General features: G+C 46.3%; 1 protein-coding gene across 2 annotated transcripts in view; it reads right to left on the bottom strand.

The window, feature by feature from the left end:
- Nucleotides 1–27,202, bottom strand: part of LOC144480155 (coagulation factor XIII A chain-like) — a 116,487-nt gene that overhangs the window by 47,534 nt on the left and 41,751 nt on the right. For both annotated transcript variants that reach the window (XM_078199302.1, XM_078199310.1), the window contains exons 3-6: nt 21,125–21,313; nt 6,577–6,828; nt 4,759–4,877; nt 1,493–1,600 (exon numbers count right to left, since the gene is read on the bottom strand). In XM_078199302.1, the coding sequence (XP_078055428.1) occupies nt 1,493–1,600; nt 4,759–4,877; nt 6,577–6,828; nt 21,125–21,313 (668 nt within the window). The remainder of the gene's footprint in view (nt 1–1,492; nt 1,601–4,758; nt 4,878–6,576; nt 6,829–21,124; nt 21,314–27,202) is intronic.

The following is a 27,202-nucleotide window of genomic DNA, read 5'->3' on the forward strand; positions in this document are numbered from 1 at the left end:
TAAATGTAGCCACCGTTGTAACGAAAAGCAGCAGCAGATTTGTGGTCAATGAGCTCCCACAAATATCAATGGGATGTTGCTTTAACCCTATTGGGGGTTGGTAGGTAAATTTTGGTCAGAAGGTTGGGAGAACCCTCAAACCCCTCCTCAAATTAGCACCATGGGATCGTTCACAGATACCAGAGAGGGCGGACTAGCCTTGGCTTAGTATTTCATTTGAAAGCCAACACTTACTTGGCATTAACCACACAGAAATAGGCCATTCAGCCCAGTTGGCCCACACCAATGTTTATTCTCTGCACAAGCCTCCTCCTATTCCGCTTCATCTAATCCCATTCACACATCCTACCGGGATGCTGCATATCCTCAGTACTGCAATGAAACCCTGGCCGCAATTCTTCCAAAAGTGCTGAATTGGCAGGAAAACTGTCCGAGATCCCGATTGTTTTGTCAGTTCGGCTTCTCCCCACTCTGTGCATTGCAGAGGTCCCAGTCGTGACCTGGGGGGCGGGGACTATTCGTGCCGGAGTCTGACAGTTCTGGAACTCCGCGCATGCGCAATGGTCTCGATCTGTCAGACTCCCCGTTTGCTGGCCAGCCCGGGACCCCCACAATGCTGCCCCTCCAGCCCCTACCCACAGCCCGATTGCGGCCCCCACAGCAATTCCCGGCCAGCCCTGAACGCCCCCCCCACCCCGGAGAGCCCCGATGTCTAGCCCACCCCCCTCAGCAGTGGGGTCAGACCCCTCCCCCGGGAAGCAGGATCCCCCCCGGCAGGCCACCCCGCCCCACAACCCGCCCCAATCGATGCCCTCCCTCCATCCCAGACTGATCCCCATGCAGAGTGACAGTGGGACCCCCCGACCCCACCGATTGCCCCTAGGCCCTGCCCACAATAGGCCCTGCCCCCTTGGCACTGCCCGACACCCGGTGGGCAGTGCCAAGGTGGCCCCTGGGCATGGGTATGTTGCCCCTTGGGCAGTGCCAGGGGGCACAGGCTGGCACTGCCAGGGTGCCCATGCCCAGAGGGCACCACCCCCCACCACCCGACCCCCCCCTGGGGGGGCCCCAATTGCCCCCCTTCATTCCGGTGGGGTTTCCCACTAGTTCCCCGAACGTGGGGAGCTCGTCTAAACCCCACTGGAATGACGTATTCCTGGCGGGGTGGGAGATTTAATCAGGACCCAAAAGTTCCTGATAATTACATTTAAAAGACATTAAAACATATTAAAAACAGATTCAAATGACTTACCTGCCTTCCCGCCGGTTCCCAGCGTGGCCTGACCGGCGACTGTTCTCCGGCTCTGGGAGATGCGCATGCGTTCCCGGCGTATGCACAAATCCCGGAACAAGGCCGCAGACGCGCATCTCCCACCGCGACCTGCCAGAAAAGTTGCGGGTCACGATGGGAGAATTACGGCCATTGTTTCTATAAACTCCCAACATTACTCCACGATATTGGGGCTACGATCCTGCAGTTTTGCCAACTCACCATTGCAGATGCAACTCGCGAGACTTTAATTGGACACCCTCTGGTTTGCAAAGGCATCCGTGCTCTGTCCAGGATGTAAATACATGAATCCAATACACCTCTTTCGAACTGGATGAAATTTAAAGGGACAAACAGATGATTAGAAAATGAAGGCGCAATCATTTATGCCCGTATAATAGTATCATTGCGTTTCCTTGATATATTCCGAAAATTAGAAGTTGTGGCTGTGATGACTTCAGCCGGGCTGATGAGGTCGGCTTGCGAGAGGATGAACTGCCTGATGAGTCTTAATTGGTGGTTAAATCAGGGAGCCTCATGCTCCCTATTTAAAGCAGGTGTGTCAGACTCCCAGCCTGCATTCAGCAGGGAGCAACTGGAGAGCTGGCTGTGTACAGATGTATGGTGTAAATAAAGTAACTTGATGACGGGACTTTTGCTCCATGGAGTTATTACAGTGGCCTGGATTTTCACCAAGTCAGGTTGACTCAGGAGCCCTTTATAAATGGCGGGTGAGCCACACATCTGGCCCTCCTAACCAGGCCCACTGCGTTGCAGAGTTAAGCATCTCTTACTGCTCCATAATTACACGGAGTCAGGACAGTTTTTTAAAGAACTGTGGTTCAGGGTCCCTCAGAGGAATCGTGAACCCCAGTATACATGATTAGTGCCTTTTAAAAGGCAGGTTCAAAAGGTCCCACTTGTAATATTAGGGTTCGTTAATATAAATAGAACCCTCCTCATGATGATGATGTAAGAGAACACATGACATGACTCCCGAGGGTGAGGAGGGTGGGCGGGAGTGGTGGGGGGGGGGGGGGGGGGGGGGGGGGATGTCCAAAGCTCCAGCAGTAAAACACCTAAACATATAGAGCTGTACATAGTTCAGCTTTGTCCAATAAGCCAGTTACCGCTTAGACATACAAACGTCTCAGCAATCACTGCACAGCTAGGCAAACCTACATACAATGCCCCCTGTGCCAAATTACATCCCCACCCACCCCCTGTGTCCCCTCATGCCCCCTATGCCAAGCTCTGCCCTTCCATGCCCACTGGCCCACTGTGCACTTTCCATAACCAATGAAGACCACAATGTAAAGTGGGATGTCTAAAAGAAAAGCTCTGAAATATGTAATCCACTGATCACTTTCTCTTATGGAAATAAAAATCTGGATGGCAAGCAGGTCCTTTGAAGTTTCACAAAACACAAACATCTTGAAAACACTTAACTATGAGAAGAGACATTGTAAAATTGACTGCTGAGATCAGGGAGCCTGGTCTGTCAATCAAACAATGTTTTTTCTGGGGAGCAGGTGTCCTAATATTCTAATAGATGTCTGAGTTCTCAGGCAAGCCTCGTTATGCACCATTGGCTATTTAATCTAATCCTAACATTGGCCATGTGCATCTGTCTGCAACTGCAGTTCCTGATCTATGCCTTTACTGTGTCTAGATTCGATTATTTGAATTTTCCATTGGCCCTCTTCCATCTTCTATCCTACATAAATTTCCAAAATTCTGTTGGCCATAACTTGGTCCCAACTCACACCAAGCCCAATTCACCCGCCAATCACCGACTTACTTTTGCTCCCGGTCCGGCAATACCTCAATTTTTAAATTCTCATCCATGTTTCCAAATTCACAGCCTCACCCCTCCCCATCTCTGGAACCTCCACCAGCCCTGCAACCTTAGAAACCCTCCAGTGCAGAAGGAGGACATTCAGCCCATCGAGTCTGCACCAACAATCCCACCTAGGCCTTATCTCCACTACCCCACACATTTACCCCACTAATCCCTCTCACCTACACATCCCAGGACACTAAGGGGCAATTTTGCATGGCCAATCAACCTAACCCACACATCTTTGGATGGTGGGAGGAAACCGGAGCACCCAGAGGACGCAGACACGGGGAGAATGTGCAAACTCCACACAGACAGTGGCCCAAGCCCGGAATCGAACCCAGGTCCTTGGAGCTATGAGGCAGCAGTGCTAACCCACTGTGCCACCGTGCTAACCACTGTGCCACCGTGCCACCCTCTGAGATCTCAGTGCATTACTGCAATTCTGACCTATTCTGCATTCCTGATTTTAATCCTTCCTCCTTTACTCATCATGCCTTCCACAGCCTAGGGCACAAGCTTAACAATTCCCTCCCTGAACCTCTCTGCCTCTCTTTTAAGACACTCCTTCAAACCTGCCTCTTGAACCAAGCTTTTGGAACCTGTGCGAATATCTCCTTGTGTGGTGGAATGCAAAACTCTGAGATTTTATTAGATGAAATGTGCTACAGAAATGGGAGTTGTCGCGTACTGCAAAACCTTGATTTGCTAACAAACCTCATTATGGATGAAGCCGTAAGGGAAGGGACCGTAAATCAATGGATCAGGTACAGTCTGATATTAGTAAGGAAAGCAGGTTTCGCATCAGCTAAGTGACTTGTATCAAGTCTCTTCAAAGTTAAAGTTTTGAAATTTTATTTATTAGTATCACAAGTATGCTTATATTAACACTACAATGAAGTTACTGTGAAAATCCCCTAGTCACCACACAGTGCCTGTTCGGGTACACTGAGGGAGAATTTAGCATGGCCAATTCACCTAACCAGCACGTCTTTCAGACTGTGGGAGGAAACCGGAGCACCCGGAGGAAACCCACGCAGATATGGGGAGAACGTGCAAATTCCACACAGACAGTGACCCAAGCCGGGAATCGAACCCAAGTCCCTGGCGCTGTGAAGCAGCAGTGCTAACCACCGTGCCACCGTGCCGCCACCTCGGGGTAACTAGGGGAGGTCAATAAATCTTGCCCTTGCCCTGAACACTCAAACCCCAGTAATGAATTAAAAAGAAAAATCAATCAATGGCGTGACCTTTTCCCCATTTCGAGGGTATGTCTGCCCTTTTCCTGGGCGTTTTAACAACACCAGGTTAAAGTCCAACAGGTTCATTTGGTAGCAAATGCCATTAGCTTTCGGAGCGCTGCTCCTTCATCAGATGGAGTGGATATCTGCTCTCAAACAGGGCACACAGATACACAAAATCAAGTTACAGAATACTGATTAGAATGCGAATCTCTACAGCCAACCAGGTCTTAAAGGTACAGACAATGTGAGTGGAGGGAGCATTAAGCACAGGTTAAAGGGATGTGTATTGTCTCCAGACAGGACAGCCCGCACTGTCTTTTCCTGAGCTGCAGAGCGGAGATGTTTATTAAAAATATCTGAACGTCATGGAGGCAAACTATCCAAAAGATCCACAAAAGCAATACCTGGCCAAACATCCAAGCTCTGGAGGTTACTTCGGCAAACTTCCCATAGTAAACGCGACCAAAGTCATTTAAGACATATTCTTCATTTTCCCCTGCATTATGCAGATAAACCGCATCCTCTGAGGTCATTCCAGCAGCGCCAGTCACATGTTTGAAACAAAACAAGCGGAATAAATTAGACTTTGTGTGTTTTGTGTCTAAAGATGCACAACGCCCAATAATATTCCACACTGGGATATTCTAAAACATCTTAAATATTTAAGATGTATCTACCTTCTGCTGTATCATAGCGGGAAGTGCAAAATGACCATTAGACAGTAACTTCGTCCAGATTTTCAGCTGGCTTCACGCATTGGAGCAAAGTTTTCCTTTAAAATATCTTTTATCACTGTTTTGTTTACACTTCAGCCCCATGCTCCTGATCTACGTGTACCCGGTGTGGAGGGGGACGGGGAAGGCGGAGGACCTCCTTGTGAACCTGCTCCTGGTCCTGGCCAAATGCCCAATAAACAGGCAGCGAGCGACCAAGGGGGTCGTCTGACCCGACTGTCTGCCCCTCTATTATGGCTATATTCATAGCCGGGTGTCCCTGGAGAGGGAGCATGCGGTGTCCGAGGGCACCATTGAGGCGTTCCGTGCTCGTTGGACACCGCAGGGATTGGAGTGTATTATCGACCCCTTTAACCACATCTGAGTTTAATGTTTTAAGTTTCCTTTCTGCTTTGTATTTTGTTTTGGGTGGTTCCCTTCTTTTCAGTGGGGGAGGGGCTGCCCTTTTTGCTTTGTCCCCTAGTTTTACTTTAGTTTAATTGTTTTACCAAAAAGAAAGTTGGAGCAAAGTTTTTCAGTGTCGCAATATCATCTAACCCTGGGGTTCGATTACTCCATTACACGCTCGCTGGAGTTTACAGATGGGTCACTTTCCCACCTCTCACTCCCACAGTGAACCCTAACCAGTCTGCAATGCAGTTCAAACATTTGAGTGCAGGCAACCTGTGAGTTTCCAACTGTATAATCAAAAATCAGGTGGAGCATTCTCCCAAACTTCTGCTGCATGCCAAAGAGGCGAGGAAATTCATTCCTCAGGTTCTTGGTTACAATTAAAACTTGCTCATGCTAGTCTTTAGAAGGACTGTTAACAAAATAAAAAGACCGAAGACTGTGCAGTCACGTGATGGCAGCTCAACCGAATGCTACCGTTATGGAATTGGAATCATAAAGTCCCTACAGTGCAGAAGGAGGCCATTCGGCCCATCAAGTCTGCACCAACCACAATCCCACCCAGGCCCTATCCCCAGAACTCCATGCATTTATCCCTAGATAGTCCCCTTGACACTAAGGGGCAATTTAGAATGGCCAATCCACCTAACCAGCACATCTTTGGACTGTGGGAGGAATGATGTGGAGATGCCGGCGTTGGACTGGGGTAAGCACAGTAAGAAGTCTCACAACACCGGGTTAAAGTCCAACCTGACTTTAACCTGGTGTTGTGAGACTTCTTACTGTGGGAGGAAACCAGAGCACCCGGAGGAAACTCACGGGGAGAATGTGCAAACTCCACACAGACAGTGACCCAAGCCGGGAATCGAACCCAGGTCCCTGGCGCTGTGAGGCAGCAGTGCTAACCACTGTGCCACTGTGTCGCCCCAAGGGGATTTGACAGGAGGATGGGGGAAGGGAATTGATTGCTTGCGGTTTTAAAACAAAACTAGATTTAAAGAGATATATATTTTTAAAAGCAGCCCATCGATACGGTATTCATTACTAATTTGATGATTTCACAGTGAGACATGTGGTATGTTAAATGATATACAATACCTTGACACCAAGGATTGAAGAGAATATAAATGTCTGTATCTTTATCTCTTACAGTCCTTCGGATTCCATATGGGGTCATCACAGCTACATACATTCTGAATCGACCTATAATGCAATGTGGAGGGGATATGACTGAGACAGTGAGTGTGTTGTTCCAGGCCGACTCCACTTGAGCTCCCCATTTTCCTTTCTCCAATTGTTCTTGGATGTAAATCGGAATGTATGTTCCTTTGGTGATGTCCGGGTACCGACCTGCAACAGAACACCACAGGAAGTAAGTTTCTATTCAAAACCATTGATTGACTTCTTTGCATTTCACCTTGGTCGTACGTGTTTTTACATGCAGACACATGCTCACACGCACACTAAGAAGTCTCACAACACCAGGTTAAAGTCCAACAGGTTTATTTGGTAGAAAATACCATAAGCTTTCGGAGCGCTGCCCCTTCGTCAGATGGAGTGGATATCTGTTCTCCAACAGTGCACAGAGACACGCACACACACAGGCATGCACACATGTGTACACGTGTGCGCACGCACACGCACATATATACATTAATCTCAGGCTGTCCATTTATAGGGCATAAAATGTCTTCACAGCTTGGAAAATATTCAAAAGGCAAAAGAATTATGATTGACTCAAATGGCCTTGAAAATAGACTTCAGGCGCGATCTTACCGGCTGTTCACACCACACTCCCGCTACAGCGAGGTCAGAGAATGTGGAGTCTGTTGACTGCAGCGGGATGGGAAAATCCCTCTGGCGTGAACAGTGGTCACATTCCAGCCTTCAAAATGGAATGCGCTCTCTCAGAGTACTTCTCCCATAAACACCTTTTGTGGTTTTGTTAGCTGCCACATATTTGTAAGATACACAGTTTTAAAATTAAACAGTTGGAAGACATTGCCACAATTACTGATATCATTAGCTATCTTACACTGCAAACCCCATCCTTAATCTGGGCCTAGGTTCTCCCCACACTTCAAACATTTACCCCAGACTCTCCACAATGCTTCTGATCTGTGACATGGCCAAGAGACCCTCTACTCCAGGCATTGTTGTTTCTCGATTCTGTTTTTAATTTAGTTTATTTTTCCAGTCCATATGGTAAATGTTCTGATATTTGTTTTGGCTCGATTTATCCAGCCCAACCTCACAAACAGGAACAGCCGAAAAATCACAGCCAATCAAGACTCTGTTTTTTTTATTTTCAGTGCGGTGTGCGAGGGAGGAAGGAATTGAAGGATTTTTTGACAGGGTGAATGGAGTATCGGGAATGGCAGAAGGTCTGCATTGAGCGTAAACACTGACACGGGGCCAAATAGTCTGTTTCTGTACTCTAACTTAGAACAGAAGATCTTAGAATCCCCACAGTACAGAAGGAGGCCATTCGGCCCATCGAGTCTGTACTGTGGGGATTCTAAGATCTTCTGGAAAAATATTTTCCAAGCTGTGAAGACATTTTATGCCCTATAAATGGACAGCCTGAGATTAATGTATATGTGTGCGTGTGCGTGCGCACACGTGTACACATGTGTGCATGCCTGTGTGTGTGCGTGTCTCTGTGCGAGGGAAAAAAGACAATAATCTAGTGGGAACAGACAATCCTGTCATGCTGATGTTGCCAGGCAGAACAAGAGAAGATAAAAAGCTTTAACCCTACTGAATCAAGAGTGGACTGTCTCTTGGATATCATTGACATGCCTCATATTGACCTGAAAGGAAGCAGAGATATAATTCTGGAGAGAGAAAAAACTTGACAAACTCATACTGGTCTCTATTTGGGAGGTTGCCTGAAGACCATCAATAAAAAGGGGGCACAGTTCAGACCTCCCTCTCTGCTACATCTTTGTCTCTGGGTGAAATGGACTTCAGTTAATCTTAGAATCTTAGAATCCCTACAGCACAGAAAGAGGCCATTCGGCCCATCGAGTCTGCACCGACCACAATCCCACCCAGGCCCTACCCCCATATCCCTACATATTTACCCGCTAATCCCTCTAACCTATGCATCCCAGGACACTAAGGGGCAATTTTAGCATGGCCAATCAACCTAACCCGCACATCTTTGGACTGTGGGAGGAAACCGGAGCACCCGAAGGAAACCCACGCAGACACCAGGAGAATGAGCAAACTCCACACAGACAGTGGCCCAAGCCGGGAATCGAACCCAGGTCCCTGGAGCTGTGAAGCAGCAGTGCTAACCACTGTGCTACTGTGCCGCCCAGGTAGCTTTTCCTGGAACTGTAAATCTGATGAGTGACAATGCAATGAGCTTTGATTTCTTTCATTTCATCTTTTTTCATTCATTCAAGAGCCTGCAGGCATTGCTGTCCAGGCCAGCAAGTCTTGCCAATTTCCTAATTGCCCTCGAGAAGGTGGTGGTGAGCCATCTTCTTGAACCACTGCAGTCGATGTGGTGCAGGTACACCCACAGTGCTGTTAGGTAGGGGTTTTTTGCACCCAGCAACAGTGAAGTAACGGCAATATATTTCCCAATCAGGATGCTTTGTGGCTTGGAGGGAAGCTTGAAGTTGCTTGCATCTGCATGCATCTGGTCCCTGTGTTCTGGGTGGTAGAGGTCTCAGGTTTGGAAGCTGGAGGAAGCTGGAGGAAGCCTCACGACCTTTCTCTGCTAAAGCTCATCTTGTTCAATGGCATCAACTGCCAAGAGATAGCTTTGGAAGGGATCCCCAGTGCAATGTACTTGGTTCGGAATCCCTATAAGCAAGACCTTTGCTCATCTGCAGTACCCGATTCACAGGAGCAGTAGGAGTTCATCATGAGGTATGTAATGACTGTCCGGTGTGTTAGCCACTTAATGAACAATTATGGCATCTATAATCAGAACTCCGGTCAGTTCCTTTCTTAGACATAACAGTGCCATGCCCAGTGACCCCAGAACAATTTCAGAATAGGTTGACAGACAATACAAAGAAAGATACCAGATTGTCCATGTTGCTGGTCACCATTGCTCATCTGGCACTAACATAAACCATTGCACTGATAGCAATACCCATCTAATGACATTTATGATGAAAAATAATTGGTACATGTTTTAAAATGTTCTAAATTCACCTCCTGGCTTCTAATCGTGGATTTCAAGTATTCCAAACACATTGCTAGCCAGCTGAATAACAACGCACAGATGGTCTGTGTTATATAAATTATTTTCCTGATAAGATCTGTTTACTGCATTCCCAAAACATGAAGTCACCCCCTCTGAGAGTGCACTGCTTCTTAAAGAGAGGTTTATGCAGCATCTGTGTGCAAGACTTATTCTGCACATTGTTTCATGATGGCAGCAAGGCAAGTCCCTCACACAGCATCACACGCTGCATAGAAAACTAATCAGCTTCAGCAGTGATCTGGGCCAACTTGCCAACATTTGTCCTTGATGTAATTGCCGCTGGCTGCACTTCTGTTGTCTAAGATCTAACATGCAATGGTCCCTCCCTGATATGGTCGTGAAGCGGTTATGATAATAGGACAGTAAACCAGAGAGCTGGACTTGTGACATCAGTGTGACACGGCTTCAAACCCATTCAGTTTTCAAAACATAGAAACATATAGAAACATAGAAACTAGGAGTAGGGATAGACCATTTGGCCCTTCGAACCTGCTCTGCCATTCATCTTGATCATGGCTGATCAGCTAATTCAATATCCTGATCTCCCCTTCCCTCCATATCCCTTGATCCCTTTAGCCCCAAGAGCTATATCTAATTTCTTCTTGAAATCACACAAAGTTTTGGCCTCAACTACATTCTGTGGTAGTGAATTCCACACATTCACCACTCTCTGGGTGAAGAAATTTCTCCTCACCTCAGTTCTAAAAGATTTACTCATTATCTTCAAACTATGACCCCTAGTTCTGGACTTCCCCATCATTGGGAACATTCATTCTGAATCTACCCTGTCTAACCCTGTTAGAATTTTATAAGTTTCTATGAGATCCCCTCTCACTCTTCTAAACTCCAGTGAATATAATCCTAACCAACTTAGTCTCTCCTCATATGATAGACTTGCCATCCCAGGAATCAGCCTAGTAAACCTTCGCTGCACTCCCTCTATAGCAAGGACATCCTTTCTCAGATAAGGACACCAAAACTGCACACAATACTCCAGGTGTAGCCTTACCAACACCCTATACGATTGCAACAAAACATCCCTATCCCTATACTCAAAGAATACTGGAGATTTTTTTTGTGGGACATGGGTGTCGCTGGATAGGCCAGCATTTATTGCCTGTTCCTAGTTGCCCTTGAGAAGGTGATGGTGAGCTGCTTTCTTGAAACGGGGCAGTCCACGTTCTGTGGGTTGACCCACAATGCCGTTAGGGAGGGAATGGTGGATTGTGGTAAAACCCACTGGTTTGCTCCTGAATTGCTGTCCTTTCCTAGTCTGAACTGTACCTGATTCTCATCCCACACCACTTTGGCTGATTGACTCCTTAAGGCTCTCGGGAGTGGACCAGCATGTCAGTTTGTTTAAAGCTGTTTCAAAGGGAGACAGGAATTAAACAAGATGGACTGTTCAGCCTTGACCTAAGTTATTGATCAAGACGTGACAAAGAGGCACCAAATTCTGCCAACCCTCAAATGCTCTCAGTAACAGCCGGGATTGGTGCCAGAGTAGTCTGCTATAGAGTGGGAAAAGAATAGTGAGCCAGCACAGACACAATGGACCAAATAGCCTCCTTTGTTCAATGATTCTATCACTAGACATAATCATATTCACAGAAACATGTCTATCAACCCTTGTTCAATCTTCCAACAACATCCCTGGATATGTCCCATCTGAATGGCAGGAGTGACCACCAGAGATGGACTACACTGGCATCAGGGTTTGGGGAGTGGTTGTGGGCAACATCAACATTGACTCTGGAGCCCATTGAGTCTTGTGGTATCGGGTCACATAATTAAGGAAATTCCCTGTTGATTGCTACCTATTTTCTTCCCTGGGGCAGGTCTATGAGTATTCCTTCATGCTGAACATCCTCACCTACAGGAAGCACTCAGGGTAGCAAGGGCACAGAATAAGGTCAACAAATGTCTTGGAACTGAAAAGATTGACCTCCAACAACCATAACCATCTTCCTTTGTGCTAGATCAGACTCCAGCCAATGTGATTCCCATTGACTCCAGTTTTGCTAAGGCTCCTTGATGCCCACTGCCTCAGTGCCAAGGGCAGTCACTCTCATATCACCTCTGGACTTCAGCTTTGTTGTCCATGTTTGGTCCAAACTTGGAATGAGGTCAGGAGCTGAGTAGCTCAGGCAGAACCCAAACTATGCATCCGTGAGCAGATTATTGCTGAGTAAGTGCTATTCGATAGCACTGTCGATGACACCTTTCATCACTTTGCTGATGATCTTGAGTATCCTAATGGAGTGGCAATTGGTCGGGTTGGATTTGTCCTGTTTTTTGTGGACAAGGTCTTCCCTGGGAAATTTTCCACATTGCCATGGTAAATGTGCAGGGTTATAGGCATAGAATAGGGTGGGGCCGGCGGTGGGGTGGTGGGGGGTGGGAGTAGCCTGGGTAACATACTATTTTGGAGAGTTGGTGCAGACTCGATGGGCTAAATGGCCTTCTTCTGCACTATACGTTTTCTATGATCCTCAGTTGGAGCCAGGGAGGAGAAGAGAAACTGTGTATCAGTTTTATCAGACCTTTACAAGATCCCTGGAATGAAGAGCTTGTCGTATGAGGAACGGTTGAGGACTCTGGGTCTGTATTCGTTGGAGTTTAGAAGGATGAGGGGGGATCTTATTGAAACTTATAGGATACTGCGTGGCCTGGATAGAGTGGACGTGGAGAGGATGTTTCCACTAGTAGGAAAAACTAGAACCAGAGGGCACAACCTCAGGCTAAAGGGACGATCCTATAAAACAGAGATGAGGAGGAATTTCTTCAGCCACAGAATGGTGAATCTGTGGAACTCTTTGCCACAGAAGACTGTGGAGGCCAGGTCATTGAGTGTCTTTAAGACAGAGATAGATAGGTTCTTGATTAATGAGGGGATCAGGGGTTATGGGGAAAGGCAAGAGAATGGGGATGAGAAAAATATCAGCCATGATTGAATGGCGGAGCAGATGGACCGAGTGGCCTAATTCTGCTCCTATGTCTTATGGTCTTATGGTCTTTATCTTGTAGATATATCATATTAGTTAATAAACCCTTTCTTGTTGAAGCCCTAATGAGTGACCTCCCAATTTACTTCTGACTCTGTGTTCCTGATGGGGTGCCTTTCATTCTTGGAAACATTACAATAAAATGTCCACTCTTTCAGCATGACCCTGTAAATAAATAATCTAACTAATTCTTTCTGAGGGGTGTTGGAGGTGGACTTTCCAAAACCTGCTCCAGAGAGACACCTTGTGGCCAGAGCCTGCAACTCCATCACAACATCTGGCCAACATAAACCAAAAACAAAAAGTTGACAAACAATTTATATTGGCAAGCATTGACAAAAAAGAATCACCAAGAACAGTGATATCAAGAATTGTGTGCTCTTCAAATAGATTTTTAATGATGTATATAGATTTTATAATATTTTTCACACTGGATTTTCTTTTAACACTGGCTTCTGCATATAGTCTGTTACGGAATCTACATCTCCTTTCATCTCCTTCAAAACGAATCGGGTATTTACCTCGTTCCTCTCCTGGGAATGTTACAAGACTATTGACCTAATTTTTTCTTCTTCAAATATTTATTCACTTCCCTTTTAAGAGCAATTATGGTTCTGCTTCCACCTTTGTTTCTGGTAAAATATTCTGTGCCCTAATAACTTTCTGCATAAAACAAAATCCTCCCACTCTCTTCATCCATTCTTCTGGTGATGATTATGCCTCAGTCACCAACACAGGCCAAAGGAAATAATTTTCCCCAATGTACCTCATCAAGATCTCTCATTTATGAATAACACAATGTTGACTGTTCTTTGTTCCATTGAAAATGGCCCCCGATTCTCTGGTCTCTCCTCATACCTAAAGCTCCTGCCTTGGTATGACTTTAGTAAATCTCTGCTGTATCGTCTCCATGGTCTTAACATCTTCCTAGAATAGGACACTCAAAACTGGGCAAGTGGTCTAAGGGCGGCACAGTGGTCCAGTGATTAGCACTTCTGCCTCACACACCAGGGACCCGGGTCCGATTCCCATCTTGGGTCACTGCCTGTGTGGAGTCTACACGTTGTCTGCGTGGGTTTCCTCCGGGTGCTCCGGTTTCCTCCCACAGTCTGAAAGGTGCGCTGGTTAGGGTGCATTGGCCATGCTAAATTCTCCCTTGGTGTACCTGAACAGGCGCCGGAGTGTGGCGACTCGGGGATTTTCACAGTAACTTCACATTGCAGTGTTAATGTAAGCCTACTTCTGACACTAATAAATAAATGTAATCGACCATCTGTATGGGTTTGGCATTGTCGATTTGCTCTTGGATTCTATTGCCGGAATTTTACTGCCACGCCCACCCCAGAATTGGGGCGGTGAGGCTCGCAGAACAGAATCCTCCGTTGGCCTCGGGTGGGATTTTACGAGCCTCGCCTGAGCGAGTTCGTAAAATCCTGGACTATATTCTTTGATAAAACAATAGGATATTCTCTGTTTCTGAATTTGTGGCTGGTTGTCAGGTGTTGAGCAAGCAGAGGAACTCATCTATCTGCCTCATCTGCCTTTCAATGTGGTCGCTGCGACCATACTGGGCTCTTGTCCCATCAGCGCACTTGTAGTAACTGAGACTGATCCAATAACTCAATGGGAGGCTCTATCGTCCACCTACAATGCTCCATTCTAATGAGGAACTTCTGTCAGCGCAGCGAGTTGTTGATCTGGAACGCTCTGCAATAGCAACTTTCAAAGGGGAATCGGATGAATGCTTGAAGGGAAGGAAATGTCAGGGATAAGAGCAGGAGAGTGAGATTAAAGGTCAGCCTTTCAAACAGCTAGCACAGGAAATGGACTGAATGGCCTCCCTCTGTGCTGTATCAGATTCTATTGCACTTTTCAAACACAACTTTGCTTTACAAAGTTAGTTGTTCTTAACAGTTCGAAGTATTTGGTTATTCGCGGCACGGTGGCACAGTGGTTAGCACTGCTGCCTCAAAGCGCCAGGGACCCGGGTTTGATTTCCGGCTTGGGTCACCGTCTGTGTGGAGTTTGCACGTTCTTCCCGTGTCTGCGTGGGTTTCCTCCGGGTGCTCCGGTTTCCTCCCGCAGTCCGAAAGATGTGCGGGTTAGGTCGATTGGCCGTGCTAAATTGAACCTAGTGTCGGGGGATCAGCAGGGTAAATACAATGGGTTATGGGAATAGGGCCTGGGTGGGATTGTGGTCGGTGTAGACTCGATGGGCCGAATGGCCTCCTTCTGCACTGTAGGATTCTATGTCTATGTCTATGTGTGGGTTAGATTGATTGGCCGTGCTAAATTGACCTTAGTGTCGGGGGATCAGCAGGGTAAATATGTGGGGTTACGGGAATAGGGCCTGGGTGGGATTGTGGTCGGTGCAGACTCGATAGGCCGAATTACCTCCTTCTGCACCGTAGGGATTCTATGATTTTAAGTTGCAGCCAGTAGAAACTTATCAACAGCTGGTGATAAGCTGGCTGGTCTGTGGTTACCCAATGTATCCCCTCCAACCTTCTTGAACAGAGATGTTACACTGGTAAACTTTCAATCCTCCGGTACAACCTCCACATCACAACCTCCCAAGCCAGGGACGTTGGACAGATTATGGTCAAAACCTCAATGTTTCCTCAATGTTCTGATGATACATACATGAAAACTTCTCCACCAGATCATAGAAATCATAGAAATCATAGAAACCCTACAGTGCAGAAGGAGGCCATTCGGCCCATCGAGTCTGCACCGATCACAATCCCACCCAGGCCCTACCTCCACATATTTTACCCACTAATCCCTCTCACCTACGCATCCCAGGACTCTAAGGAGCAATTTTTTTAACCTGGCCAATTAACCTAACCTGCACATCTTTGGATTGTGGGAGGAAACCGGAGCACCCGGAGGAAACCCACGCAGACACGAGGAGAATGTGCAAACTCCACACAGACAGTGACCCGAGCCAGGAATCGAACCCAGGACCCTGGAGCTGTGAAGCAGCAGTGCTAACCACTGTGCCACCGTGCTGCCACCGTGCCACCGTGATGTTTCATTACTATTTCTTTCTCTATAGTCATCTGAAGAACCCAACTGCCCTTGTGCTGACTGGGGCCTGATATCACTTTCCTCTGCAATAACAATGCAAAGTATTTCCACCTTTCAATGATTCCCCCGAAAAGTTTTATTTTTCCGTCTGCAAACATCTCTGCTCTTTTATTTAGCTCCCTATCTTTAACTCCAGGACATTGCTGCAGAAGTTCCTCCGGGCAGTTTTCCAGACACAACCGTCTTTAGCTGCTCCATTTCCAATCATCCCTCCATCAAAAAGTCAGATGTGGAGACGGTCACTGACAATTGCATTGTGTTCAGTTACATTCGCAACTCCTCTGATGGTGAAGCAGTCCATGTCCACCAATAGCAAGACCTGGACAATGCGCAGGCTTGTGGCAAAGTGGGGAAGCGATGGCTTAGTGGTATTATCACTAGACTATTAATTCAGAAAACTCAGCTTAAGTTCTGAGGACCCGGGTTCGAATCCCGCCACGGCAGATGGTGGAATTTGAATTCAATCAAAAATATCAAGAATCTAATGATGACCACAAAATCATTGTCGATTGTTGGTAAAAACCCTTCTGGTTCACTAATGTCCTTTAGGGAAGGAAATCTGCCGTCCTTACCTGGTCTGGCCTACATGTGACTCCAGATCCACAGCAATGTGGTTGACTCTCAACTGCCCTATGAACAAGGGCAATTAGGGATGGGCAATAAATGCTGGCCAACCAGCGACGCCCATGCCCCATGAATAAAAAATAAATAAAAATAAAAAACATCGGTGCCACCTAAATGCCAAGCAATGACCATCTCCAACGAGAGAACACCTAACCACCCCCCTTATGTTCCTATGGGGTATAAAAGGCATTGAAGTGTCTGATCAGCCATGAACGTATCAAATGGAGCAGGCTCAATGGGCTGAATGGTCTCCTCCTATTCCTATGTTCCCTTGACATTCAATGGCATTGTCATGCCAAATCCCCCGCCATTAACACTCTGGGTGTCGCCATTGACCAGAAATTGAACTTCAGCAGCCACGTGACTGTTGTGGCTACAAGAACAGGTCAGAGGCTGGGCATTCTGTGGCGAGCGATTCACTTCCTGACTCCCCACAGCCCTTCCACCATTTGCAAGGCAGAAGTCAGGAGCGTTATACAGGAGGAACATTCTCCACCTGCCTGGGGTGAATGCAGCTCCAACAACACTCAAGAAGCTCGACATCATGCCATGCCGCCCACTTGATTGGCAGCCCATACAAACACTATTTGTTTCCCAGGCTCTGCTTAATTTTCTATCGTGTTATTGGCCCTTGTTTTATTATATCCTCCTGTCAAATGTCTCATTTTAATTTTAAGCTTCTTACTCGACCAAGGATCTCCAGCCTTTGCTGTACACCCTTCACTTCTTGTGAGAATATATCCGTTCTGTATCACAATCCGCTCTTTGTTTAAATTTAAACACTGTTCTATTGTTTGACCACTTCCTTTCCTAATATTTATTTCCAAATTATCTGGGCAAGTTCCTCTTTGAAAAACATTGAAATTGGGTTTTTTTTTAACAGTCGAATAGTGTCATCTTTGACTGTTTCCTCCTCAATGTTTAGATTGTGGCGTGGTTGCTGTTTGCTTGACTTATCTACTTGATCTGTTAGTTTCATGTCAGTTCAGGTTTGTGAAAATAGAAATGCTTCAGCAAACTGAAGCTGAAATGACAGAACAGACATTCTACCTGTCAGCCCGAGCTCCCTCATCTTAACTTGCGCATGGTTGGCAAATATTGAAGATTTTAGGCTGGTAATGTGAAACTCTTGTTTGTTGAAGTTACTCCAACACCTCATTGCACTGTTCAGTCCCAGAAGTTTTTGTTCTCTTCACTAACATACAAAACAGCCGAGGACTTGCATTAATACAGCACTCTCCAGAACATCAGGATATCCCAACCAAAGTACTGCGCCGCCAATGATTTTGATTTGATTTGATTTATTACTGCCACATGTATTAACATCCAGTGAAAGGTATTGTTTCTTGCGCGGTATACAGACAAAGCATACCGTTCATAGAGAAGGAAAGGAGAGAGTGCAGAATGTAGTGTTACAGTCATAGCTAGAGTGTAGAGAAAGATCAACTTAATGCAAGGTAGGTCCATTCAAAAGTCTGATGGCAGCAGAGAAGAAGCTGTACTTGAGTCGGTTGGTACGTGACCTCAGATTTTTGTATCTTTTTCCCGATGAAAGAAGGTGGAAGAGAGAATGTCCGGGGTGCGTGGGGTCCTTAATTATGCTGGCTGCTTTGCTGAGGCAGCGGGATGTGTAGACAGAGTCAATGGATGGGAGGCTGGAAATACTTTCCATACGATATAGGAGCAGAATTAGGCCATTTGGCCCATCGACTCTGCTCCGCCATTCAATCACGGCAGATAAGTTTCTCAACCCCATTCTCCTACTTTTTCCCCGTAACCTTTGATCTCCTTACCAATCAAGAACCTATCTATCTCTGTCTTAAATACACTCAATGACCCCACAGCTTTCTGTAGCAATGAATTCCATAGATTCACCACCCTCCGGTTGAAGAAATTCCTCCTCGGTTCTATAGGATCGTCCCTTTACTCTGAGGCTGTGCCCTCGGATCCTGGTCTTGCCTACCAATTCAAAAAGTAGGCCTCAATGTTTGCCTGTTTATCAGGCGTGCAGGGTGGGGAGAATTCCTGTCTCTGCAAACCTGACTTCTAAAAGAACGTCTGACATAGGGCGGAATTCTCCAGCCACCCCGGAGTGGGTTTTCCAATGGCGGCACGCCTTAGGCCATCAGTGAGATCTTCCAGTCCTGCTGCAGTTGATGGTGATTTACATTCCTCACCCGTGCTACCACAGGGCAATCCACAGTGGGGAGGTCAACATTGGTGGGATCGGAAGAACTACGCCCATGATGTCAGATTTAGTTCCAGGGTGGGAGGCTATATTAGGGCCAGGGAACCCCAGAATGAGTGCGGAGGATGCATATGGCATGCACTTTACTTTGATAATGGACTGTTGTGAAATCAGTCTTGCAGCACTAATCCAGTAATGGTATCTCCAAGGTGCATGGCAACAGACAGTGAAATAGCAATCAGTCAATTTTTTAACACTCCAGACAATTTTTACAATAAAGGACAGGAGTTTTAAATGCCTTAACAGCTTGTCACTTCCCTTTGACAATTCAGCTACACTTTTGACCGTTGCTTTTGACAGTTCCAATGAGTTTATGCATTTTTTACGCACATTCATGCCTAATTTTAGTACCCAAAGGGCACCTGATCACTGCCAAAAGACACCTTACCTCTTCCACAGGATATCTTACCTCTTCAAAAGGACAGCTTGCCTCCCCAGAGGTGTCCTGAGACCATATCCAAAGGGGAACCATACCTCTCCAAAGCAGTTCCCTGGCTATCCAAATGAATTCACAAAGTTCAGACCTGCTCTTACCAAGTCTAATTCACACACATCAGATTTCAGGCACCTCTCACACCAATGTCTACGTGAGTGGGGGCAGTTGCTGACTTCTATGGATAGCTACCTCCGTGAAATGTGTAGAAATCCATGAAATGTGTAGACAGGGCCTCAGTTTAATGTCACGTCCAAAAGACTCCCAACATAGGAAGGGAGACCATAGAATTCCTACAGTGCAGAAGGAGGCCATTTGGCCCATCGAGTCAGCACAGACTCTTCAAAAGAATCTTACTCAGGCCCACACATTTAGCATGGCCAGTCCACCTAAACTGCATGTCTTTGGAGCGTGAGAGGAAATCCACGGGGAGAATGGCAAACTCTGCACAGACAGTCACAGGCTGTCACAGGCTGGAATCGAACCTGGATCCCTGGCGCTGTGAGGCAGCACTGCTAACCACTGTGCCACCCTGCCACCCTAATACAGGCAAGGCAAGTAGCCTGGCCCCAGAGAAGAGGTCACATTTTTCAATGCCTTGATAGGCCTCCATATACTGGGGTGGGGGGGAGGGATTGATTGGGGCCGCTATAGAGTAAAACCTGGGGTTACATGGGGCTAACTCCAGCCTTACATGGGACAAACACCTGCTTGCAGGCATGTCCTCCCTTGTTAATAAGATGCTACTACTTCCTACTGACCCTGCAAGGGTCAGGCAGGGACAACGCTGGATAGAATCGGAAGGTGAGATTCCGAGATCATAACCAAAGGCTTTTGGAGCCCGATAATCACACATCCCATTAATTAGCAAACTTTGCTGCAATTACAAATGCTAGTGGTTTGCTGATTTCATAGAATAGAATCGTAGGATCCCTACAGTAAAGAAGAGGCCATTCGGCCCACCGATGCTGCACCAATAACAATCCCAGCCAGGCCCTATCCCCGTAACCTCTTGTATTTACCCTGCTATCGCCCCCTGACACTAGGAGGCAATTTAGCATGGCCAATCCATCTAACCTGCACACCTTTGGAGTGTTGGAGGAAACCAGAGCACCTGGAGGAAACCCATGAAGACATGGGGAGAATGTGCAAACTCCACACAGTCACCCGAGGCTGGAATCGAACCCGGGTCTCTGTGTTCGCCTGTATGACAATACTGTTAACAACAGTTCTGACCAAACCTCTAAGACAAAACAAACCAACAAATCAAGAAGATGAAGGGCCATACTTCCCTAGGGCTCAGCAGTCGAATTGCTACAGCTCAGGGCCACATGTAGCCTGTGTTTTGCTATAAACGATTCAAAGAATAACAGATGCACAGTCCCATCTGTGAACCCTGACACCCATTGCTTGGGGATCAGAGAAGACTCGGAAATGTAATGTCATCCAGCCTCTCTGGCACCAACACCAGATGTGCTGTATAACAGCATAGTGGAATCCCTGCACCAATGCTGCTGAATCTGCACTCAATGCTTTAAAAATCACAGAATCCCTACAGTGCAGAAGGAGGCCATTCAGCCCATTGAGTCTGCACTGGCTCTCTCTCAAAGAGCATTCCACCTGGTTCCACTCCCCTGCCCTATCCCCATAAGACGTCTCACAACACCAGGTTAAACTCCAATAGGTTTATTTGGAATCATGAGCTTTCGGAGCGCTGCTCCTTCATCAGGTGTAACAAGTGCCTGACTTGTGCATGAGGTGATGAAGGGGCAGCGCTCCGAAAGATTCTAAATAAACCTGTTGGACTTTAAGCCCGTGTTGTGAGGCTTTTTACTGCGCCCATCTCAGTCCAACGCCGGCATCTCCGCATCATTATCCCCGTAAGCTTGCACATCCTCTTTTTTTCAGACAGCAATCCAAATCGCTTTTGAGTATCCCGAGGGAACTTGCCCTCACCACCACCCTTCTCAGGAAGCTCGTCCAATAATACGTGATACAGATTGACTCTAACTACTCACCAATCAAAAACTCCACCCACAACTTGTCCTTCGCTGCGTCATAAGCGCGGTTGAAGGTGATGGTGATCTGGAAAGATTGGCCACGTCTCACAATTAGATGATCGTTGTCGTAGAGCTCTGTGTGATGCCGTTTTTTGTTAACTCCTTCTGGATTCGAGTGCATGTCAACGTTCCATACCTCCAGAAAATCTTTAACAAAAAGGAAAATATGTCAACTCTTTCTCAGACGGTTGAATTTTTTTTTCATGCGCTTGGACCTGCGTGACTTATTTACAGCTTGGAATGGTTCTTTTTTCAAATCAACTCTCTCAGAAGTCGATGCAATTGTGGGTGCAAAAATAATGCACAAGTCAGGCACTTGCTACACACAACTAGATCACTTCAAACCTTTTAAAAAGTCACACTCCTGCCGCAGATGTATACAATGACAGGTAAATTAGAGCTCGCCCATTTTTGTGGAACACAGGGTCCTTTCCTTGTTGTTGAATGTTCAGTGTTGATGTGCTCCCAACATTGGGTTCAAGGCCTCATTCCCATGAAGTGTGTGTGAGCTGTGGAGAGTCAGTTTGCCCTCTGAAGATAAAGACTGGACTATTGTGGACTCTGGTGAAATCCCTCAGCTGAAAGGGGAAGCAGGGGCAAACGGCATGGATTTGATTTGATTTGATTTATTATTGTCACATAGGACAGCACAGCGGCACAGTGGTTAACCAATGACGCCCATGTCCCACGAATGAATAAAAAAACTGCTTTCAATAAATCTGATTGAAAATTCAGGAGAAACTTCTTTTTGCCAGAAAGTGGTTAGAATGTGGAACTGGCATAGGTGCATTTCCAGGTGGCACGATGGCACAGTGGTTAGCACTTCTGCCTCACAGCGCCAGGGACCTGGGTTCGATTCCCGGCTTGGGCAATTGTCTGCGTGGAGTCTGAATGTTCCCCTCGTGTCTGCATGGGTTCCTCCCGGTGTTCTGGTTTCCTCTCTCAATCCAAAGATGTGCTGGTTAGGTGCATTGGCCATGCTATATTCTCCCTCAGTGTACCCGAACAGGCGCCGGAGTGTGGCGACCAGGGGATTTTCACAGTAATTTCATTGCAGTGTTAATGTGAGCCTACATGTGACACTAATAAATAATCTTTAACTTTAATGTATTGGGATACAGTGAAAAGTATTGTTTCTTGTACACTATACAGACATAACATACCATTCATAGAGTACATAGTGGAGAAGGGAAGGAGAGGGTGCAGAATGTAGTGTTGCAGTTATAGCTCGGATGAAGAGAAAGATCATAATATATGATAGGACCATTCAAAAGTCTGATGGCAGCACTGTTTTGAGTCAGTTGGTACATGTTCTCAGACTTTTGTATCTTTTTCCTGATAGGAATATGTGGAAGAGAGAATGTTCGGGGTGCATGGGGTCCTTTGCTGGCTGCTTTCCTGAGGCAGCAGGAAGTGTGGACAGAGTCAGTGGATGGGAAGGGAATATGGAGGGTTGTGAACAGTGGATACGGGGGTTGCTGTCAGAGGGGAAAGATTTGCTCGCTGGGGTTGAGGGGAGGTAATCATTGTGCTGTTGGGTTTGCAATGAGGCTTCAGGCTGCGGGCGGATGAAGCAATTCATGGCCAGGTTTGGAGGGTGGTATCCAATTCTAATGAGGTGCCAAAGGGTTCAGAGGGCTGTGGAAAGGGTGGAAGCGGGATCCGGTAGCCGGGGAAGAGCAGTCCATGTTTCTTCAGTGTGCAATTGGGAGAAGCACTCAACCTCCTCCCAGCTCCACATTCGGGTAAGGATGGGGTCCCTGTTCCCTGTCGACTTGTCATGGCGCTATGCGAATTCAGCAAACAAGTGAGGTGTCTGAAAATTGAGAACAGGTCCTGCAAGAAGCACTCAACCCTAATTAAAACAATTTCCTATTGAAAGTACACAACATGTGGTCCTGAGGCCATTGGAATCACCTTAACCAATATGGCGGGTGGTACTGTACCCTCCAGAGATGGATGCGCGCTATCTGTCTACCATATTGGGAGCTTAAATGGCCGTACAGCACCAGAAACATGGACAAAACCCATCCAATTTTCTAGGGATATAACATCATAATTCTTATCAATTTTTCTTTATTAATTTACGGGATGTGGGTGTCTCTGGCTAGACTAGCATTTATTGCCCATCCCTAGTTGCCCTTGAGAAGGTGGTGATGAGCAATGTTCTTGAACCGCTGCAATCCCCGAGGTGTAGGCACACCCACAGTCCTGTTAGGGAGGGAATTCGGGATTTTTAAAGTTTATTTATTAGTGTCACAAGTTGGCTTACATTAACACTGCAATGAATCACAAAAGGTTGACATGCAGGTGCAGCAGGTAATTAAGAAGGCAAATGGAATTTTGTCCTTCATTGCTAGAGGGATGGAGTTTAAAAACGGCGAGTTTTTTTGCAACTGTATAAGGTGCTGGTGAGGCCACACCTGGAGTACTGTGTACAGTTTTGGTCTCCTTACTTGAGAAAGGATATACTGGCACTGGAGGGGGTGCAGAGGAGATTCACTCAGTTGATTCCGGAGTTGAGAGGGTTGGCTTATGAGAAGCGATTGAGTAGACTGGGGCTATACTCATTGGAATTCAGAAGAATGAGGGGAGATCTTATAGAAACATATAAGATTATGAAGGGAATAGATAAGTTAGAAGCAAGGAAGTTGTTTCCACTGGCGGGTGAAACCAGAACTAGGGGGCATAGCCTCAAAATAAGGGGGAGCAGATTTAGGACTGAGTTGAGGAGGAACTTCTTCACACAAAGGGTTGTGAATCTGTGGAATTCCCTGCCCAGTGAAGCAGTTGAGGCTACCGCATTGAATGTTTTTAAGGCAAGGATAGATAAATTTTTGAACAGTGAAGGAATTAAGGGTTATGGTGAGTGGGCGGGTAAGTGGAGCTGAGTCCACGAAAAGATCAGCCATGATCTTATTGAATGGTGGAGCAGGCTCGAGGGGCCAGATGGCCTACTCCTGCTCCTAGTTCTTATGTTCTTAAGTTACTGTGAAAATCCCCTAGACGTCACACTCCGGCGCCTGTTCGGGTACACCGAGGGAGAATTTAGCATGGACAATGCACCCTAACCAGCACGTCTTTCGGACTGTGGGAGGAAATGATTATGGCAGAAACTTTGATGTGAGCACCTTCCCTTGAAAGAGTGCTAAGCAGCAAAATGCTTAACGTAGGCATTTTTACACTTTGCTATTTCTTCAGAGTATATGGCTCAAATAAACTGAGTTTCCCTTTACGAGAGGAAATAAAAACATCTGTAATAAACTATAAGATGGTTTGCTCAACTATTGAAAATGTGCAGTTGTGAAATCTCGAATATATCAATAGAAACAGCTTTGTTTTGTTTTTACACATCAATTATTAATTAGGCTTTGAATTATCTGCACCAAAAGAATTGCGGCTGCGGGAAGTATTTTGGAATAATGGCACCTTGCTTACGCGGCTTGATGGAAATGTATTTCACAGCAAGAACATATAGTGAAAAGTGACCATGAAATAAAATAAAACTCAATTTCCATACAGCAGGCAGGAAAGAGAACTCAACCTTAACAGCATTATACACCCTCCAGGGATTTTCTGAAAGAAAATCTTTTATTTACAACTATTTTCGATACAAAGTCAAAATGCGAAAACCCATAGTAGACAACCGCAGATAAATAGGAAATCACAGACCAATTTAAATGCTTGAAAGTCTTATGAACAATCTTTCAACTTTGCACTTGCTGGCGGGAAGCCATGTTCCGAGAAACTGTGAATGTCTGATCTTCATCACCGACCCCACCTCTTTAACCATCCAAGCTCACCGTGTAGCCTCCTGCATTGAGTGAATGGCGCCATTATCATTTTGCATTACCATAAAGCCCACAGATAACGTGAAAAAGTTCCTCTGTGCAACATATATAAAAGCAAATTACTGCGGATGCTGGAACCTGAAACCAAAAGAGAAAACGCTGGAAAATCTCAGCAGGTCTGGCAGCATCTGTAAGGAGAGAAAAGAGCTGTAAACTGTGACAGATGAAGATGTTGGGGGGATGGGGGAAGGATGGGGCCAACATCTTCATCCTGTCACAGTTTACAGCTTCTCTGCCGTTTGGCCATTCACACCCTTTATTCTCTCTATGGGCTGCCATTAGCAGCCTTTCCCCTTGTTTTTGTGGCTATGACTCATCTTTCATTCCCTCCCCCTGCAGTATAAATATCTCCCACTTTCTTGGTCTTTTAGCTTTGACAAAGGGTCGTCTGGACTCGAAACATCAGCTCTTTTCTCCCCTTACAGATGCTGCCAGACTTGTTGAGATTTTCCAGGGTTTTCTCTTTTGGTTCCTCTGCGTAATAAATGGTTAGGGTTTGGAAAGCTAAGCCTGGTAGGGCGATAGATGTAGATTCGATAGTAGCAGAGTAGATTCGATCCTACCTCGCATTAAGTTGATCTTTCTCTACACCCTAGCTATGACTGTAACACTACATTCTGCACTCTCTCCTTCCCTTCCCTATGAACAGTATGCTTTGTCTGTGTAGCGCGCAAGAAACAATACTTTTCACTGTATATTAATACATGTGACAATAATAAATCAAATCAAAAGCCTTTGAAAGGAAATTGGTTGGATGAATACTTAAAGAAAGAACAATGTGGGGAAGGAGTCAGGAAGTTGGGCAGAATGGACTGCTCTTCAGAGGTGCGAGCACAGGCCTGATGGGCCAAATGGTCTCATTTTTACAGTACTATTTTTATGACTTTAAGAGTCAGCTACAAAGGCATCACTTTTAACATAGTAAGCACCCGAACTTTTACAGGCTGTTCAGTAAATACTTCAGCAGAAGGCCCAAACATTCCTTTCAGGTGAAGCAGCGTCACTTGCACCTCCTTCAATTTGATCCACTGTATTCGCCGCTCCCAATACGCTCTGTGCTACACTGGGGAGACTAAAAGCAGACTGGGTGGCTGCTTTGTGGGACACCTTCACTCAGTCCACAAGCACGACCCCAACTTCCCCATCGTTTGCTATTTCAATTCAACATCTTGCTCTCGTGCCCATAGGTCCTACCTCGGCCTGCTGCAATGCTCCAGTGAAGCCCCAGGCAAACTGGAGGAACGGCACCCCATCCTCCGATTCGCCATGTTCCAGTGTTCTGGACTCATCACTGAGTTCAACAACTTCAGATTATGAACTCTCCCCTCCACCTTGATCTCCCCTTTCATTTTCTATTGTTCAGCCTGTCCCAGCAGAACCCCACCCCTCCCCCACAGGGCCACTGTTCCTTGTTGTTCAGTGTTGCTCCCACTGAGCACTTGCCTTTGTCCTCTGATTAACACATCCTGCTAACCTTCCTTTGGCACAATGAACAATCTTCAGTCCCTACTGACACCCTTAACAGCCTCTTTGTCTCAGGCCCATGACATCTTTGTCAATCTCTCTTTAACAATGGGGCGGCACGGTGGCACAGTGGTTAGCACTGCTGCACCACAACTCCATGGACCTGGGTTCGATACCCGGCTTGGGTCACTGTCTGTGCAGAGTCTGCACATTCTCCCTGTGTCTGCATGGGTTTCCTCTGCATGCTCTGGTTTCCTCCCACATTCCAAAGATGTGTGGGTTAGGTTCATTGGCCATGCTAAATTGCCCCTTAGTGTACTGGGATGCGTAGGTTAGAGGGATTAGCAGGTTAAATATAATGGGGCCTGGGTGGGATTGTTGTTGGTGCAGGCTCAATGGGCCAAATGACCCCCTTCTGCACTGTTGGAGTTCTATGATTTAGCTTCAACCTATCACTGACTTTCCATTCTGTCCCAGCTCCTTTCCAAGTATATGATTCATCAGATTTCTCTGACAAAGGGTCATCGAGACTCAAATTTGGCTCTATTCTCTCTCCACAGATTTTGTCAGACCTGCTGGGATTTTCCAGCATTTTTGTTTCAGATGCCAGCATCCGCAGTATTCTGCATTTTTTATATTTCTATCCCCTTTTCAGTTCGGTAGAAGGGTCATGCGAACTCGAAACCATATCTGAGTTTCTCTCCTCACAGATGCTGCCAGA

The sequence above is a fragment of the Mustelus asterias genome, chromosome 2 (assembly GCF_964213995.1).
Source record: "Mustelus asterias chromosome 2, sMusAst1.hap1.1, whole genome shotgun sequence".
Lineage (NCBI taxonomy): Eukaryota > Metazoa > Chordata > Chondrichthyes > Carcharhiniformes > Triakidae > Mustelus > Mustelus asterias.